General features: G+C 45.7%; 1 protein-coding gene and 1 pseudogene across 1 annotated transcript; both read left to right on the top strand.

Moving 5' to 3' along the window:
* The first annotated feature begins 6092 nt into the window (after positions 1–6092).
* Positions 6093–6211, top strand: LOC112481696 (annotated as a pseudogene).
* Positions 6212–7920: 1709 nt separating this feature from the next.
* ZNF689 (zinc finger protein 689) lies at positions 7921–16365 on the top strand. The gene is made up of 3 exons (XM_006914131.3): positions 7921–10959; positions 11173–11286; positions 12558–16365. Exons 1-3 carry the CDS (start codon positions 10755–10757, stop codon positions 13739–13741), a joined length of 1503 nt encoding a protein of 500 aa, XP_006914193.1. The 5' UTR covers positions 7921–10754; the 3' UTR covers positions 13742–16365.
* The last annotated feature ends 789 nt before the right edge of the window (positions 16366–17154 follow it).

Here is a 17154-nt window from a genome sequence, read left to right as displayed (position 1 = left end):
CAGGACACAAACCCAGTTCATTGTGCGACCAGGACAAGCTCTCCAAGGCCTTGTGGGTCAGCGGAACAGAAGGAGCTGAGGTATAATCGTGCAGAGGATGCCATCCAAAGCTGGTTCATTACACAGTAAACTCTTCGGAATGCCTCATCCTGTGTGTAAGGCCTCCTCTTGTCTAGCGTTACCTAGCAACAGAGTCCCAGAGTCTGGCTCAGTGATGGGTCCAATCACTGGGCGCTGTCAGAAGCCACGTACGTCCTCAAGCCAGTCGCTGCAAGTGCCAAATGAGAGGTTAGGAATTTTAAGAGCAGGAGCAGATTATTTGGAGCTGATTTTTATTTGATAAGATCAACTGGACGGAAGTAATGACAACTTTCCGATTGCATCTGAATAATGGTCGTGAAGGCAGGTAGCGGCCGTAAACCGTTAGGGCATTTTCCCCTAAGTATCAGAGTGACCCCGTGATTCGTATCTTTTGCTCGCAGCCCGGCCCCACGCGGAGCTAGATCTGGGCGGGCTCAGACGCCGGATTCAGCCGGGCAATGTCTCCTCGGCCCAGAAAAAACAGTGGCTCTGGGTTGTAACATCCAGGATCTGGAGGCTGGAAGAGTCCAAAGAGCCGGCCATGTCCCACTGGCCATCCGGAGCCCAGGGCCTGGACCTGAGTGGAGGAGGTTGGGGGCCGTGAAGCTTCGCGGCAGCGGCAGTGTGTTTTTTCCTGAGGCAGCCGTGAAGCCTAAGGCACAGAAGGCCCTGACCAGGACGCGATGCCAGAGACCTACCTGCCACCTGGGTGTGCTCGGAGAGGCTCTATCTCTTTTTACTCACTCATTTATTCATTTATTCACAGTGTACTCAAACCAGTTCTTGGGCCAGAGCTGCAATTGTGGAGACGATGCAGCGAAGGGTGCAAAATGCCTGGAGGAGATGGAGGAGCTAAAATGACTGAGGCTTGGGGAGGAACTGTCCCATAATGCCTCCTGGAAGCCCTGAGGTTTTTTTGTTTGTTTTTAAATAATCTACTATCTTTGTTTGTTTTTAAATAATCTATCATCTTTCCATGTCTGTGATTATTACATAACTGTTATTTTTCATAGCATTTTTGAGATGTTATGCACAAATCATATAATTCACCCACTTAAAACGGTACAATGCAATGTTCTTAGTATATTCAGTTATGAAACCATCATCACAATCAATTTTAGCACATTTTCATCACTCTAGAAAGAAACTCCTTAGCTGTCATTCCTTTATTCTCCCCTCCTCCATCCCCTGGCAACCACCAATCTACTATATTTTTTGCCTATTCTGGACATTTCATATAAATTGAATAAAATATATGTAGTCTTTTGAATTTGGCTCCTTTCGCTTAACATTACATTTTTAAGATCCATCCTTTTGTATGAGGAATCAGTATTTTAAAAAACTAATAGATTCTTTTTTTCTGGTAGTGTTGAGTTCACAGTAAAATCGAGCTGAAAGTACAGAGAATTTTTATAACCCTCTTCCTTCACACAGGCACAGCCTCCTCCACTACCAACATCCCATACCAGAGTGTTACAATTTATTAACCTACATTGTTCCAGTTTATTAACACACATTGAAACAATATTATTACCCCAAATCTGTACTGTACATTAGGTATGACTTTTGGTGTTGTATACTCTATGAGTTTTGACAAATGTCTAATGACATGTATCACCATCATAGGATCCATCATCATACACAATTGTTTCACTACCCTAAAAATCCTCTGTGTTCCACCTATTCATCCTTCCCTATCCCTAATCCCTGGCAACCACTGATCTTTTCACTGTCTAGATAGTTTTGCCTTTTCCAGAATGTTATATAGTGGGAATGATACCGTATGTAGCCTTTTCAGATTGGCTTCTCTTACTTAGTAATATGCATTTAAGTTTCCTCCATGTCTTTTCATGGCTTAATAATTCATTTAATTTTAGTGCTAATATTTCAGTGTAGGAAAATACACAAGTTATTTATCTGTTCACCTACTGAAAGACATCTTGGTTGCTTCCAAATTTTAGCGATTATGAAAAAAGCTGCTATAAACATCTGTGTGTCAGATAACTTATCAGCTTGTTTGGGTAAATATCAAGGAGTGTAATTGCTGGGTTGTATAGTAAGAATATGTTTAGTTTTGTGAAAAACTGACATCTTCCAAAGTAGCTGTAATAATGTTTATTTTTGTTTGTTTTTAACAAATTCCTTATGAGTTTGTATATCATGTCATCTACAAATAACAATAGTTTTACAACTTCCTTTCTAATCTGGATACCTTTTATTTCATTTTATTGCCTAACTGTCCTGGCTAGAACAGTACAATTTAATAGAGTAGAACAGAAGTGCTGAGAGTAATAGTGGTGAATGGAATGGAATGGGAAGGGAATGGAATGAAACAGAATAGACGAGGCAATGGTGGACCTCCTTGTTTTGTTCCTGATCTTATGGGGAAAGCATTCAGTCTTTCTTCAGGTTGAGGATGTCCTCTTCTAGTCTTGGTTGTTGTGTTTTTTTTTTTATCATGTCAAGTGTTGGATTGTCAAGTGCTTTTTCTACATCTGTTAAGAAGATCATGAGATTTTTGTTTTTATTTTATTGCTCTATGATGTGTTTCATTAGTTGATTTTCAGATGTTAAATTAACCTTGCAATCCTGGAATAAATCTTGTCCAATCATGGTATATGATAAGCCTTTTTATATGTCTCCAGATTTGGTCTGCTAGTGTATTTTGTTAAGTATTTATTTTTATTTTTATTTGTGGTAAAATACACATAAAACAAATTTTACCAATTAATAAAATTAAATGTATAGTTCAGTAGTTTTAAGTGTATTCACATTATTGTGCACTAATCTCCAGAACTTTTTCATCTTGTGAAACTGAAACACTATACTCATTTAACTCCCCATTTTCCCTGCTCCTCAGTCTGTGGCAATCATCCATCCACCATTCTACTTTGTTTCATACAGTATTTGTCTTTTTTGTGACTGGCTTATTTCACTTAGTATAATGTCCTCAGGTTTCACCCATGTTGTAGCATGTGTCCGAATTTCCTTTTTAAGGCCAGGTAATATTCCATCGTATGTGTATACCGCATTTTGTTCATTCATCTCTTGTTGGACACTTGGGTTGCTTCCACCTCTTGGTCGTTGTGAATAATGCTGCTAAAAACATTGGTATACAAATATCTCTTCAAGGCTCTGTTTTGAATTCTTCTGGGTATATACCCAAAATAAATCGCTGGATCATAAAATAATGCTATTTTTAATTTTTGAGGAACTGCCATACTACTTCCCACAGCAGCTGTACTGTTTTAGATTCTGACCGAGAGGGTGCAGAAATTCCAATTACTCCACATCCTTGCCAGCACTTGTTCTTTTCTTTTTTTTTGTAGTAGCCATTCTCTACTGAGGACAGTAGAGTTTTTTGAATATTGAAGATAGTCTTTTCTAATAATCTCTGTTTTAAACAACTGCGTTTAAGGCAATTTCTCAGCTTTTTCTCCATGTTTCAGCCAGATGGGAGCTATTTGCCTTTCTTATTTTTCTTCCCTTTCTCCTCTTTCAATTTCTCTTTCTCCTTCTTTGTGACTCGCAATACTTACCTTTTCCTGGGCTCACCTCAGGGATGAGAGACTGTTTCATAATTCCCTGGTGTGTCATACCACTGTGGCTTTCTCATAGTAGACCCCATATAAATCTTCACAGATAAATATATTGGAAATAAGGCTGTCACCTGAAGTGAAATATGCAAGAGGCCTACTGTCCTGCCCTCAGATGCTAATAGAATACACTATATATTGCACTGTTATTATGATGATTCTACTACCTGAGGGCTGATGGCTCCACCTGGGGCTTTTCCAGCACCTTAGACACCCAGACTCTTGTATATTGTCAAAACTCTCTCACTAGATTGTAAGCACCATTGACAGCAGGCACCCTTAAAGCCACCTCTTTCCAATCCCTAGTATTATGTTTTGAGATAATATGTTAAATGCCATCAGACAGTGAAGATTAAACCTTGGGTCAAGCCCAGTGGAGACCTGAGAATCAGGAAGGCTGTGGAGAGGAACGTAACCTCCACGGCTAAGGAGACTTCTGTTTAGCTCCCTGGTCTACACCGGGGCTCCTAGAACTGTGCTCAACCCAGTAGGCGCTCAATAAATGTTAGAGCATGGATCATGTCTGAGTACAAAGAGACAAGGAACCCCTGAGCGAAGCAGACAGGGCTCTGGGGACAATGGGGCCCCGTGCTGGGCCGGGGAGGAGATCAATGCTAAGAGCTTTTAGGCAGCAGGCTGCGACACCATCCCTTGGCACGTGCAGCCCAGCCCAGCCCAGCCCTGGCACCGAGCCAGGTCCACAAGTGCGCGGTGCAGGCCCGCTGTGCTGGCAGGAAAAGGGCCGTTGGCACGCTCTGGCTGGCTTCCTTCAAATCGGAACGATTCTCCCGAGACCCAATCAGAACGCCGGCTCTTTCCTTCTGCCACGCGCTACCCAATGACCATGCACGGGAGGGAGAAGGGCATGAAACACAATGGCGCCATGATCCTTAAGGGCAAAGTATATACCTATCCGGGACTGCGCAGAGCACCTCGTACAGGAACACCGTGCGGCCGACCCTTGGACACCTAGGCGCGACCAAAGAAACTCAGCCCTCCCTTTGTTTCCCTTTTTGTGACATAGAGACCATTCGGCCTCGGTCCAGAAGCGCCTGAGAGCATGTCTCGTTGGAGAGGGTCTCCTTTTCGAGGGTTCAGGAGGCTGTACCTCACCCTTTGAGAGGAAGCACCTTCTCTAGGCTCCATCCTCTCCCCCTGGATTTGTGCGCGGTTGTCCCTTTCCCCCCAAGATTTGCAAGCCCCAAACCCACCCTCATCTCCCGAACAGAGAGAAAGGAGGAGGCTTGGAGGCCGGAGGCCGAGGATCCCGAGGAGGGGGCGAGGCGCCCAATATCTGGGATGGGGCAGAAAGGAGAGCTGAGCTGGAAATCAGCCTCTTGGGAGCTAGACGGAGTTGCCCTTTTTCTTGGCAGCCCCACTTATCCCGCACCTGCATTCCGCCCATCTCTTTAAAGACCTCAGTTGGTAAGAATCCTCTGAGTCTTCTCTTCCAAAGTTCTCTTTCCTGGACCTGGAGTCTTCCTTAAGTTCAAAGGTAGCTAGCTGGTTCGCTGGTCCCGATTGGGGGTATGGGGTGTGGTGGCCTTATTGGAGGTGGAGGTCTTCTGCCTTCTTTCTGCTGAGTACCTAGAGCATTGCCGTCCAAAATAGGTTTCTTCAATTATGGGAATGTTTTATATCTGTGCTGTCAAAATGAGAAGCCACTAGCTGCCACAGATGGCTCTTTAGCACTTGAAATGTGACTAATCTACCTGAGGAAGTGAATTTTAAATTTTCATTAATTTAAGCCTAAAGGATCTGAATACTATATTTCTACTGGCCTTGGATAGGGGCCAGAGTTGACTTAGTCACCTTTGTTAGCCTGCCCTTGTCTCTCAGGGTAGCATAACCTGTCATTTGAAGCTGCTTAGAGCACTCTTTATATAAAAAGTTTGATAACTTCCCACTTCCAATTAGAATGGAAACAGGTATTTTGGGATGCTCAAAAGGCACCGAGGTCTCAATTTTTTGAGACATGTTTGCTCTGAAATGCCCACATTTAAGGCCTTTAACCAGGAAGAGGTGCCAGCTTACTTAGAAGACCCAAGTGAGGAACAAAAAAATAGAATTTTTTCAAAAGTGGGAAACTTCTTAAAAGCAACAAATGAACAGGACAAACAGAGACTCATGGACGTGGACAATGAACTAGTGGTTACCCGAGGGGAGAGGGAAAATAAAAAAATAACATATTTAAAAAATGGAAAACTTCTGCCTGAGCTAAGTGTGGCATTGAAGAATTCAAACTTAGACGCTTATGCCTTGGATTAACAGGCATTTGGTCTCAGGTGCTGCTCCATCCCCATAAACAACTGCCTGGTTCCAGGAGAAAGATAGCTATGGTGATTCAAAACACCCTAAATCTTAGGTTCCACTTCTCTTGTCTCTGTAGAAAGTAAGAGTAAGAAGAAAAGAAGAGCCTATGGCCATGCCATCCTGAACAAGCCCGATCCTGTCTGATCTTGGAAGCTAAGCAGGGTTGGGCCTGGTTAGTACTTGGATGAGAGACCACCTAGGAAGACCAGGTGCTCTAGACGTTTTTTTTTTTTTTTTTTTTTTAAAAGAGAAGAAGAAAAAAGAAATGGGTCAAGGAACTTAACTCAGCCTATGTAGGTGAGAGGCCACCACGTGAGTTATGGCAAGAACCCTGGAAGTAACTGAGGATCTAACTGCAGAGGATGTTGCCAGATGTTGCTTCATGGCTCTTCAGCCACAGGGTGACAGTGCTCTCAAGCTCCAAAGAGGCCCTACCCATGTCTAGGCTGACCTCTTCTTCCTGGCCAGCCACCGACAGGCCTATCTGCTGAGCAGCCCTTCCCTGTAGCAGTATGGGAACTGCTCTCTCGGTGCAAGAAGCTGCTCCAGCATCAACTCACCCACACAGGTGAGCACCCTTTCTCTGCCCCCAGTGTGGCTGCTGCTTTTGTAAAAGTAGGGCACTGGCCACCCACACAAGGGAGAAACTCTATACATGTCTTGACTGTGGGCAGTTCTTTGTCTTCTCCTCACTATTGGTCAGACACAGGCAGATCCACTTTGGTGATGGTCCCCATGTTTGTGGGTCATGGGGTATCCACTTTTACCAGTGGGCTTACCTGGTATACCACCAGCTGCTCCACAAAAGGGACAAGCCCTACTTGTGCCCTGGCTGCAGCTACCACTTCCACCTGAGCAGGAGCATGTATACCCACAGGCACAGACATATGTGCACAGACTATGAGTACCACTTTGCATACCCCTCTCCGCTGGCGGAACACTGGCTCAGGCACTTGGATAAGCACCACCACCATTTTCTACAATGTAGCACTCACTTTGTTCACCAGGAAAACTTGCTCCAGCACCAGCTCATGACTGTAGGCAGTGCTTCCACCAGAGGCTCCTTTGGCAGACACACACATGCAGGCAAGAAACCTTACCCTTGCCCAGAGTGTGGCATCTGCTCCTCCTACTCTTCCCTCCAACTCAGCAACAGGTGCATCCACTCTGATGAGAGGCCCTTTCCCTGCACTGAGTGTGAGAAGCGCTTCAAGGGAAAGTATGCCCTGAAAGCCCCTCAGTGGATCTATTAGGTAAAGAGGGTGAGGCAGAGACCTTTAGGGCATTCCCTATGCCAGGCTCCTGACCTTCAGGATCAGGATCCCCTAGTTCACATCCACTATTTCTCAGATAAGTTCTAGCTGTGTGGGTGACCTCAGTCAGTGCCATCAAGGAGGTTATGATGGTTGATACCCTTCCTCGTCAAGTGTTGGCCATACACAGTAAGCAGGGGCAGGAAAGGAAAAAAGATGTACAAAGTGAAAAGGTCTGTAGGTGCCTTGAAGTCCCCCTTCAGAAAGGAGGATATAGAGGTAATCAGAAATGTATCAGTGAGTTGCCTCACTACAAAAGGGAATGGGTTGGAACTTGACTATGTGGATCTGTTAAGAAAATGTGAGACTCTGTTACTCATTACCCTCCCCTAGGACTAACACTGCTTGTCCAAGTCTGGCTTTGTAACATCTTAGACAAAGATTAGATTCCAGTCAGTCTATAATGTGAAGTCTATGTGTGCTATAACTGAAAGTTACACTTTCAGGCACCTCCCCTTACTGAGAATGAAACAAGGAGAAAGTAATCTCAAAGCCTTTCTCCCAGTTCAGAGCTGCTAGTGCAATGCAGAGGACATTCCAAGTTCAAATCTCATCCCTGCCTTTATTAACAGGTTTTGGGAAAGCTGTTCAACCTTCTGATAACTGTGATATAAGGATAATCATCCTCGTAAGAACTCTGAAAGGTGAATTTCAACTGAGATCATCTATATCATTGTGTCCACAAGGTGGCACCTAGTGCTTGGTTGGTCCTCAACACCATTTCCCTTTACCCAGAACAGGGTGCCTGTGGTCTTTCTGTAGTTTCTGAGTGTGTAGACTCCCTTGATCTTCTCCACCCTTTTTTGCAGTGGGTAGTCCTCCTTCAGGAAGAGTCCTGCTTGTCTCTGTGCCCAGTGTGAATCCAGGAATTTATACAGAAAGAAACAAAAGGGCTCTGCTCTCTTCAAGTCCTGGATGCTTTTTTCTCCAAAGTGCTTCCCTGTAGGGTAGTAAAGTAGATACAACTTCCTGTTGGAGATTCAAGGTACATGTCTTCCTGTTTGGAGTAATTGACTATGAGTGTTGTAGGGCATGAGAGCTCCCTATACATGCCTTCCCCAACTCCAATTTTAGTTGAGGTTTCCTTTATTAATTTTCACATTGGCCAAATGGGGCCTTTAGAGACTTTAGTCCAGCCTGCCTTTCTACTTCCTGGATGTGGGAAGAGGGCCCAGCACCTTTTCATCTTAGTATTTAATCATCTTATCCATTCAATGTCAGCATCTTTTCCTCGTTCAGTTGACAGCACATCGTCACCTTTTAGGCAAGATGTCTATAGAGGAAGTCTGATTCTTTCCAGCCTCCTTTGTTTAATCACTTTCTTCCTTCCAAAATGAAATGGTTTGCTATCCATTTGTTTTTTATTCCTTTAGGAGCGTATGTTTACATTCTTGTTTTTCCAAATTGAACTATGTAGGCAGAATGAGTAGGCACAAAGCTATCAGTTCATCCTGCAAACTACCAGAGTAATCTTCCTAAAACATGGTTGGAAGGTCATTCACTTCTCTAGCCTTATTTACACCTCCCCAAAGTACAGGATGAAGTCCTCCAATATCTGGTACCAATGTACCCTTTCAGTCCTTCAGTTTTACCGTATGTGTATCTTGTGCTATATCTTTCTCTTCATACTCAGAACTTTCCTGAATTCTGGGCTTTGTGCCAGAGACGTTTATGGCCACGAAATTCAGCTGTTTATTAAACAAATGTATAATGAGCACCACTGCTCTCCCTAAATTCTACCTCTTCAGAGACCAAACTCATTTCCCACATGCCGCATCAATCTGGAAAGTCATTAGGAGGAGGTACTTTGTTTTACTCATTTTGGCAATCTTGAGATTCCACCTGCTACCCCAGTAGTTTGTTCAATAAAGTCAGTATCCTTAAGACAGAGTAGAACTCAATGAAGGTTTACTGCAGTTGTTTATTTTCCTCAGATAAAATCATCTTCCTCAAAATGTCTTACTGCCTATGTTATCTTGTGATTTCCTGTCCCATTATTTGTCTTTATTCCCTGTAAATTTTGGGGTAGTACTTTGCCCATAGTAGGTGCTTTAAAATACTGATTAATGGGTTGGAGAGATAGATGTGTATGTCATAAACTGAGGTAAGAGATGTAGCAAATGGCATATCCTCCTGCCCCAAGTTCCCCTGGGCTATGACATGGAGCTGGTGACTCCACGCCACAACACTTACACAGAAGTGGGGATGGACCAATGGGGTGGGTGCTGGCTGGTTCCATCAGCAATTATCCTTTTCAATATGCCTTTCCCAGACATGCTTATATCATTGTTATTATTAGTTGTGAATTTATATGCTCACTAGACTATAAACTCCATTCAGAGCATGAACCATGACCTATTTCTGTGACACGGCCTCTCCTAACTAACTAGCACTATGCTTTGTACATTGAACAAATGTCATGTAAAAACAAAGTGTAGAGAGATATGTAGGTGACCGAATCTGAGAAGATACCAGCTCAGGTGGATTCTTGAGTTAGCAAACAAATTAGGATGGTGGGAGGGAAGAGTGCTAAGTTCAGTTGCGTGAATAAAGGCCCTGTCAGCCCCGCGTTTAAATCTGTCCCTCTCCTTACTAGCAGTATCCCTTTGAGTTCTTTCTTCATCAGTGGAACTGGGATAACCAGCAGCTCACACAACAGGGGCAAAGAATAAATGATAAAATGTGGAATATGTTGGGTACGGTGCCTGCTCACAGAAAACACCAATGTTAGTTCACTTCTCAAAAGAGCAACAAAGAAATTTCTTATTATCCAAAGCAAAGGCTCTTCTTAAGAAAGGCATGAAAAGGAACCCAGAGGCATCTCAGCCCTCGTTAGCCGGAGTGGCTGCCTCGTTCAAATCTTTCTCTCCCTCAGCTAGGCAGCACTTGCTGGAGAACATGGGCCAGTTGCTGATCCCAAGCCACGTCGCTGCTTCCCACCTCAGAACTCAGTCACCCAACACCAGGGAGCCAGCTTCCTGCCCTTACGCTTCCGTCGGCTTCGTTCAAACAAGCATTCCCCAGCATCCAATCAGAACGATCGATCTTCGGCCACCGCCCAATGAGCGCATGTAATAGGGGGAAAAAGGGCGTGAAGCCCAATCGCAGAGCCATCGTACTTGAGGGCAAAGAGGGTAGGAAGCCGGCATGGCGCTCCGGTCAATAAAATCGATAGCTGGAAGCTGCCTGTGTTCCAGGCCAAGGCGGTACAGTCGCAGCGCCGCCATTTTCCCCGAAGGCATCTTCCGGTACCTTTCCCCCAGGTTCGGGCAGGAGTTTCCTGAATAACAGCGAGAGGTTTTCCGTTGGTCCCAGAGGCGACCGATTCCGATTCCCTCCGGATCTCCCCTAGGCAACCTCGGTCCCGGTCCAGCGGGGGCTCCCAAACCCTGGGGTCCGCCAGGGTCCGAGCTGGGACAGGGAAGGCTGTGGCGCCGGCTTCTCGGGTCCAATGGCGCCGCCTTCGGCTCCGCTCTCCGCACGGGGACCAGGAGAGGCCGGACCGGGTCGGAGAGGGGGAAGGAAGCCGAGGGCGGTGAAGTTCGCAGACGTGGCCGTGTACTTCTCCCCGGAGGAGTGGGGCTGTCTGCGGCCCGCGCAGAGGGCTCTGTACCGGGACGTGATGCGGGAGACCTACGGCCACCTGGGCGCGCTCGGTGAGGCCCGGCCCAGTCCGCTTCCGCGGGGCCGAAGGGATGGAGGAGCTTGTGGGGGTGGGGGTGCGGCAGCGAGTCCGCAGTGTCCAGGGTCCTCACCTGCGACCAGGTTGTGTCTCAGAGGAGGACGGGGCCTTGGCAGGAGGTGCCACTGGTAGATATTTACCCAGCGTTATGTATGAACTGGACCTCTAACTGGTTCTCCTTTCCCAGGGTGCGTAGGTCCCAAACCAGCCCTCATTTCCTGGTTGGAACGAAATACCGATGATTGGGAACTGGCTGCCCTGGATCCGCAGGAGTGCCCAAAGCGGGTAACAGTCCAAAGAAGTGAGTGAAAAATGTCCATTGAGGGCCTGAAACCTCTAATGACTCAGTCCAGAGTTTTGGTGGCTAGGGGTACCCATGACCCACGTCGTAGTGTTCCATTTCCTATGTTCATTTTCACAATTTCAGGGTACTGTTTCTGATGGTGTTGTGTCGGTCCACCACACAAAGATTCACAAATCAGTTTGCAAACTAACCATCTGTAGTTCTCTACTGTGTGAATGCATCACTGAGCTTTTTAAAGAAGCTACCCCTGCCTCCTTTGAATTGGGTTCAAACTGAAAGACCTTATACCTTCCTTAGTTTTCTGTGTTTTAGTTGAAGGGATCTCATGGAGAACAGCTGCCTGGGGTGCAGGCGCCTCTCTCTGCCCTTCTGGGAGGATGACCCTAATCAGTGTAGGACATACCACACTCTCCTCAGATTCAAGCAAGGTTTTGATTAATGCCACTCAGGTAGAAGGGCCCCAGATACACCCACAGGGACAGGTGGGCTGGAGTTTCTGTGCCAGGTTCTCTGAGACCAGGGCTATCTTTCTAACATTCTCATCTGATCATGATATTTCTTTGCTTAAAAACTTTCAGTTTTTGCTAAGGCTGACTGTCAAATGGCTGTCAGTTATATCTAAGTTACTTGGGGAACTTGGTAAAAATACAGATTCCTGGACCCCGTCCCAGAACTGTTTATTTACTCTTATAGATGTCCAGGAACGTGTGTGTTTTAATTGATTTGGATATATGTTTAGGTTTGAGAACCATTGAGTAAAATACAGTCCAAGGTCCTATAGCAGTGTTTCTCAGAGTGTGGTCCTTAGACCAGCAATCATTTTAGAAATGCAAATTTATGGGCCCTACCCCAGACCCGTTGAATCTCAAACTGGAAGTAGGTCCAGCACTGTGTTTCAGTAAGCCATCCAAACGATTCTGGTCACAATAAAATTTGAGAACCATTGCCTTAGGCCTTATGACCTAGTCACTGCCAGCTGATACCTCATTTGTTTCTACTTCCTGCGTTATACTTACCTCTTCAAAAACTTTTAATTTTTAAAGTCAGCTTAATTTCCTAAGAAATTTTCCTCAACTTCTCCAAGATGGGTTAGGGTCGCCTGTAATTCTGTCCATATTTCCATAGCAGTATGTCACACTGAGTTCTCTGTGTCACTAACACTTATTGAAGACAGAGGCTGAGTCTGTCTTGTAACCTGTAACTTGTAACACTGCAATGGGCAGCAGCAGGAGCCCAGTATTTGTTAATCTCTCCCTGTCCCCCTGTAGAAACCAGAACCAGAAAGAAGAATGGAGAGAAGGAAGTATTCCCACCTAAGGAGGCACCCCGAAAGGGGAAGAGAGGGCGGAGGCCCAGCAAACCCCGACTAATCCCCAGACAGACATCTGGGGGTCCCATCTGCCCTGACTGTGGTTGTACCTTTCCTGACCACCTGGCCCTGGAAAGCCACAAGTGTGCCCAGAATCTGAAAAAGCCTTACCCTTGCCCAGACTGTGGGCGCCGCTTTTCCTACCCATCCCTGCTGGTCAGTCACCGGCGGGCACACTCTGGTGAATGTCCCTATGTTTGTGACCAGTGTGGCAAACGTTTCTCCCAGCGTAAGAACCTCTCCCAGCACCAGGTTATCCACACAGGTGAGAAGCCCTACCATTGCCCTGACTGTGGCCGCTGCTTCCGTAGAAGCCGGTCCTTGGCCAATCACCGGACTACGCATACAGGCGAAAAGCCCCACCAGTGCTCTACCTGTGGGCGTCGCTTTGCGTACCCCTCCCTGCTAGCCATCCACCAGCGCACACACACAGGAGAAAAGCCCTACACCTGCCTGGAATGCAGCCGCCGGTTCCGCCAGCGCACCGCTCTAGTCATTCACCAGCGCATCCATACCGGTGAGAAGCCCTACCCGTGTCCGGACTGTGAGCGGCGTTTCTCCTCATCCTCTCGCCTGGTAAGCCACCGGCGAGTACACTCTGGGGAGCGTCCGTATGCCTGCGAGCACTGCGAGGCCCGCTTCTCCCAGCGCAGCACACTGCTTCAGCACCAGCTCTTGCACACGGGAGAGAAGCCCTACCCCTGCCCAGACTGTGGACGTGCCTTCCGGCGGAGCGGCTCCCTCGCCATACATCGCAGCACACACACTGAGGAGAAGCTGCACGCCTGTGAGGACTGTGGCCGCCGCTTTGCCTACCCCTCGCTCCTGGCCAGTCATCGGCGTGTTCACTCAGGCGAGCGGCCCTATGCCTGCAACCTGTGCTCCAAGCGCTTTGCCCAGTGGAGCCACCTGGCCCAGCACCAGCTCTTGCACACTGGGGAGAAGCCTTTCCCCTGCCTTGAGTGTGGCCGTTGTTTCCGCCAGAGGTGGTCCCTGGCGGTCCACAAGTGTAGCCCCACAGTCCAAAACTGTAGCCCTAGATCTGCTATGGAGGGGCTCAGTCAGAAAGGCAATGCCCGTTAGAATGGGAAGGATTGTAAGTTCATTTCATTTCTTAGAGGGCCTGGAGAAGGGAAGGAGAAGCCCTAGGTTATAAGGGCAGATTCAGAACTAAAACCCAGGTCTGTGACACAGACCTGAATTGAGTATATTCTATCACACTGGCTGCCTTACTATGTGTATCTAGAACAGACAGTCGTATTAGGAGAGGTGACATCACTTGGTTCTAAAAGAATTTCTGTGTGTGGTCATCAGGGCTAAAAGTTTTCCCCATCTGTTTTAGAGACTGTCTGCCTTTCTACTCTGCACACAGGGATTACCTGTCCCCTTGCATGTAGTCAGGAGAATCTGATTTATAGGGGGCAGGATCTTTCCCTTCTCTGCCTCTTCCTCCATACTAGGTTTAAATAAACCTGGTTTAGACCCCTTTTTACAACACTCCTGCCAAGTGGTTTTCTACCCTTTAAAATCTCCCTTAATGGGGAGCCCACTACCTCACAAGGCAGGTCATTTCATTGTGGGATAGCTTTGATCTTTAGGAGGTGGTTATGTGCCACATTCTTCCGTAAGCCTTGCCCAGAATATGTTTAATACTCCCTCTAAATGGTAGCCCTTCAGATGACTTAATGACAAGTACTTTGCTGCCATATTTTCAGGTTAAACAGCATAATTTGGTCAATTATTCCTTAAAGACAGGGTTTCAGTTCCACACATCATCTCTCTCCAAGCAGGTGCTGGTGTTTCAGTGTTCCTTTTAAAGGGTCATGTGAAAATAAGCCGGCACCACGTTGTGCACTAGACACCTCCTTGTGCACTTGTTTGACAGCTCTAGATTGCATTGGATTTGAGGGTGGCAGCACTGTATCAGAGGTTTATTGAGTTCCAGACACTTAAATACCTAATTTTTTTTTTTTTTTTAACCCACATGTTGTGCTTCTGCACCCTCGTGTTTGGAAAATTGGTTCCAGTTGGATTTTTGCAGTGAGCTTCGGGAAAAGATTGATCTTAAGTAGAAGCAGGGTAGTTATGCCCTTGCAGCAAAAAGTGAAAATGGGACTGGCTTGTACTTTTTCTGGTGGATTTGGGTTATTTCCAGGCAGCAAGTGGTTGGAAAATCCTTGAGAACTAGGTCTCATTCCTCCCTGATTCTCATCAGAATAAGGAAACATTGGCACAGAACCTACCATGAGTCCTCAGTCAACATTTTTTTCATAAAATGAGGCAAGACCGTTCAAGGAGGGTAGAAAGGTAATTGAATACAAAAGCTGGAAGAGTATACAGTTATCAAGTTAAGTGTATGCCTGCCCCGTCTTGTAAGCTCCAGAACGCAGCAGTGTCTTAATCTTTGATTCACCTCCGTGGTGCCCACCCCTGAGGAGGTGCTCAGTAAAGCTTTACTGAATTGAATGAATAGGCCTACCACTTTGCCTTGGTTAGCTGCACCAAATTGGAATTTCCGAACATGACTTATCTCATTCCAGCAGCTGGAGCGGGTCATCCTACCCCTGTTGCTTCTTCCTTCAGCTCTTGGGATCTCAGCCCCAGACTTGAGAACAGCTAGAGAACACAGCTTTTGTAATTACCTCTGTTCTGGTGTTTAACAACTTACATTGTAACTTTCTTCTCGGATGATGAGCTACCCCAAGGCAGGGGTCAGACCAGATTGGGTCTCATTAAAATGTCTGATGAATGAATTATGTTCCTTGTGGAATTACTGTTTATAAAATGTAAATGTAGTCCCTAGACTACAAATAATTTTTTATGGTTTTGAGGGAGACCTGTCCAACCCTCTCAGAGACCTGTTAGATACCTGCCTAGCCCCCTGTTTTAGACCTGGCTCTTTTCCCTAATTTTATCTCCAAGCTGACCCAACTGTTTCCTAGAAATTTTATAACTGTCTTTGGGCCTGATTTTAATTCATTAAAACTTGAGAGCTGTTGTGGCCAAGTTCCAGTATGGGTCTACGGAGGGCAGAAGTGAGAGACAACTTCCTAGGTTTCCTAAAGTACTTCAGTCCCAGGGGCCATTTGATGATGAGCTGTGATCCTAGCCCTGTATTCAGTGGGCAATGCCAGTATCCTTCCAGTAAGTTCTCCTTTCTGCTTCAGGTAGTTTTAAGTTGATTTTCTGTTACTTGGAATAAAAAAAACTAATACACAGCCCCAATATGGATTAATCTCCCATCTGTCTTCACGCTATGAGCTATGAAGAAAAACAATTGCAATGCTTCTGGGAGGGGCCAGCCACAATATCTTTTCTGATCTCCATCTTAGTTGAACCTTCAGTATTATGTCTTCCGTATATATTGATCCTTTTCCTTCACTAAGAAAACACAAGGTATTCAGTAGGAACTCTTTCAACATTCCACTCCCCACTCTGACTCCTAGCTTAGCAATGTGATCACTCCTGTTTACTTGCTTCCATCCCACCTCAGGGAACTCCCTCATGTGCAATGCTCATTAACAGCTGTGCCTGGATTTCAACAACTGCCCCCTCAGAGACTTTGATAAAATCTATTATTTTTTTCTCTCTCCTCTTAGTTTTATGGTTTCAGAGTTCCTCTCTTGTTTGGATACACACACCCCAGCCTACGAACGTGCTAAAATCTGTCTTTAAAAACAATAAAGAACTTTTCTTCTTCACGCCTATATATGAGCTATGTTCCCTATTTTCAGCTAAATTTCTTGAAGAAGGAGCCTACATTAACTACTCTGTTTATTCTTTGGCCTACTGCAATAATATTATAGCCACTTTGTTGAGCATTTATGATGTACCATGTACTATGTTACATACTTTATATACATTCCAGTTTAACTTTTACAAGAACCCCATAGAGTAGGTGTTAGGAGATGCTCTTCCATGAGTCTCATGTTACTACATATCTTGCTAAGTATGCCAATAATGCAAGGCCCTGTCCTCAACAAATTCTCAGTCTCAAGCCAATTCCTGACCTAGAGCCCCACTGAATGAGGGAAGGCTGGATCCTCTTGATGAAAGACCATGTTACGTTGGCAAAAAAGTGGTAGATCTTCCCAGCCTTTTCCAAATGTACCTGCAGCCATTTGCCAGGGTGGCTGGGCACTGGAGAACTGGATGTTGGGTGTAAACCGATTCTAATTCTTGGAGATCAGGTATGTGTAGAAAAGCGTTTAACTCAGCAGACCTAGGTTGCTTAAACCCTGCAGATTCCAAAGCTCATCTTTAGGACTGGCATTTGGCTCACTCTAGGAGATAAATTCTGAGCTCTTGGAATATTTTGTCTGATTAGAGTGTTTTTGAATGTTGGAGGCCTTGAGCCATGCTGTATCAGTCTGACCAGATAAGTTTATCCTAAGAATGTGATTTATGGTGAAGCCTGTTTTTACTGTGGGGGTTGGGGTCTGAGTATCTGAAGTCAGTCATGTGGGCATCATCCAGTGTCTATATGACTAACCCCG

This window comes from Pteropus alecto, unplaced genomic scaffold (genome assembly GCF_000325575.1).
Source record: "Pteropus alecto unplaced genomic scaffold, ASM32557v1 scaffold44, whole genome shotgun sequence".
NCBI classification, from domain to species: Eukaryota; Metazoa; Chordata; class Mammalia; order Chiroptera; family Pteropodidae; genus Pteropus; species Pteropus alecto.
The sequence above is the reverse complement of the archived record's forward strand: the minus strand, read 5'-3'. Positions and strand labels throughout refer to the sequence as shown.

Bases quoted from the DNA above. Each gene is read 5' to 3' on its own strand.
- ZNF689 (XM_006914131.3), top strand. From the start codon at position 10,755: ATGGCGCCGCCTTCGGCTCCGCTCTCCGCACGGGGACCAGGAGAGGCC. The intron at 10,960-11,172 runs GTGAGGCCCGGC...CTCCTTTCCCAG, and splicing joins CGGCCACCTGGGCGCGCTCG to GGTGCGTAGGTCCCAAACCA. The intron at 11,287-12,557 runs GTGAGTGAAAAA...GTCCCCCTGTAG, and splicing joins GCGGGTAACAGTCCAAAGAA to AAACCAGAACCAGAAAGAAG.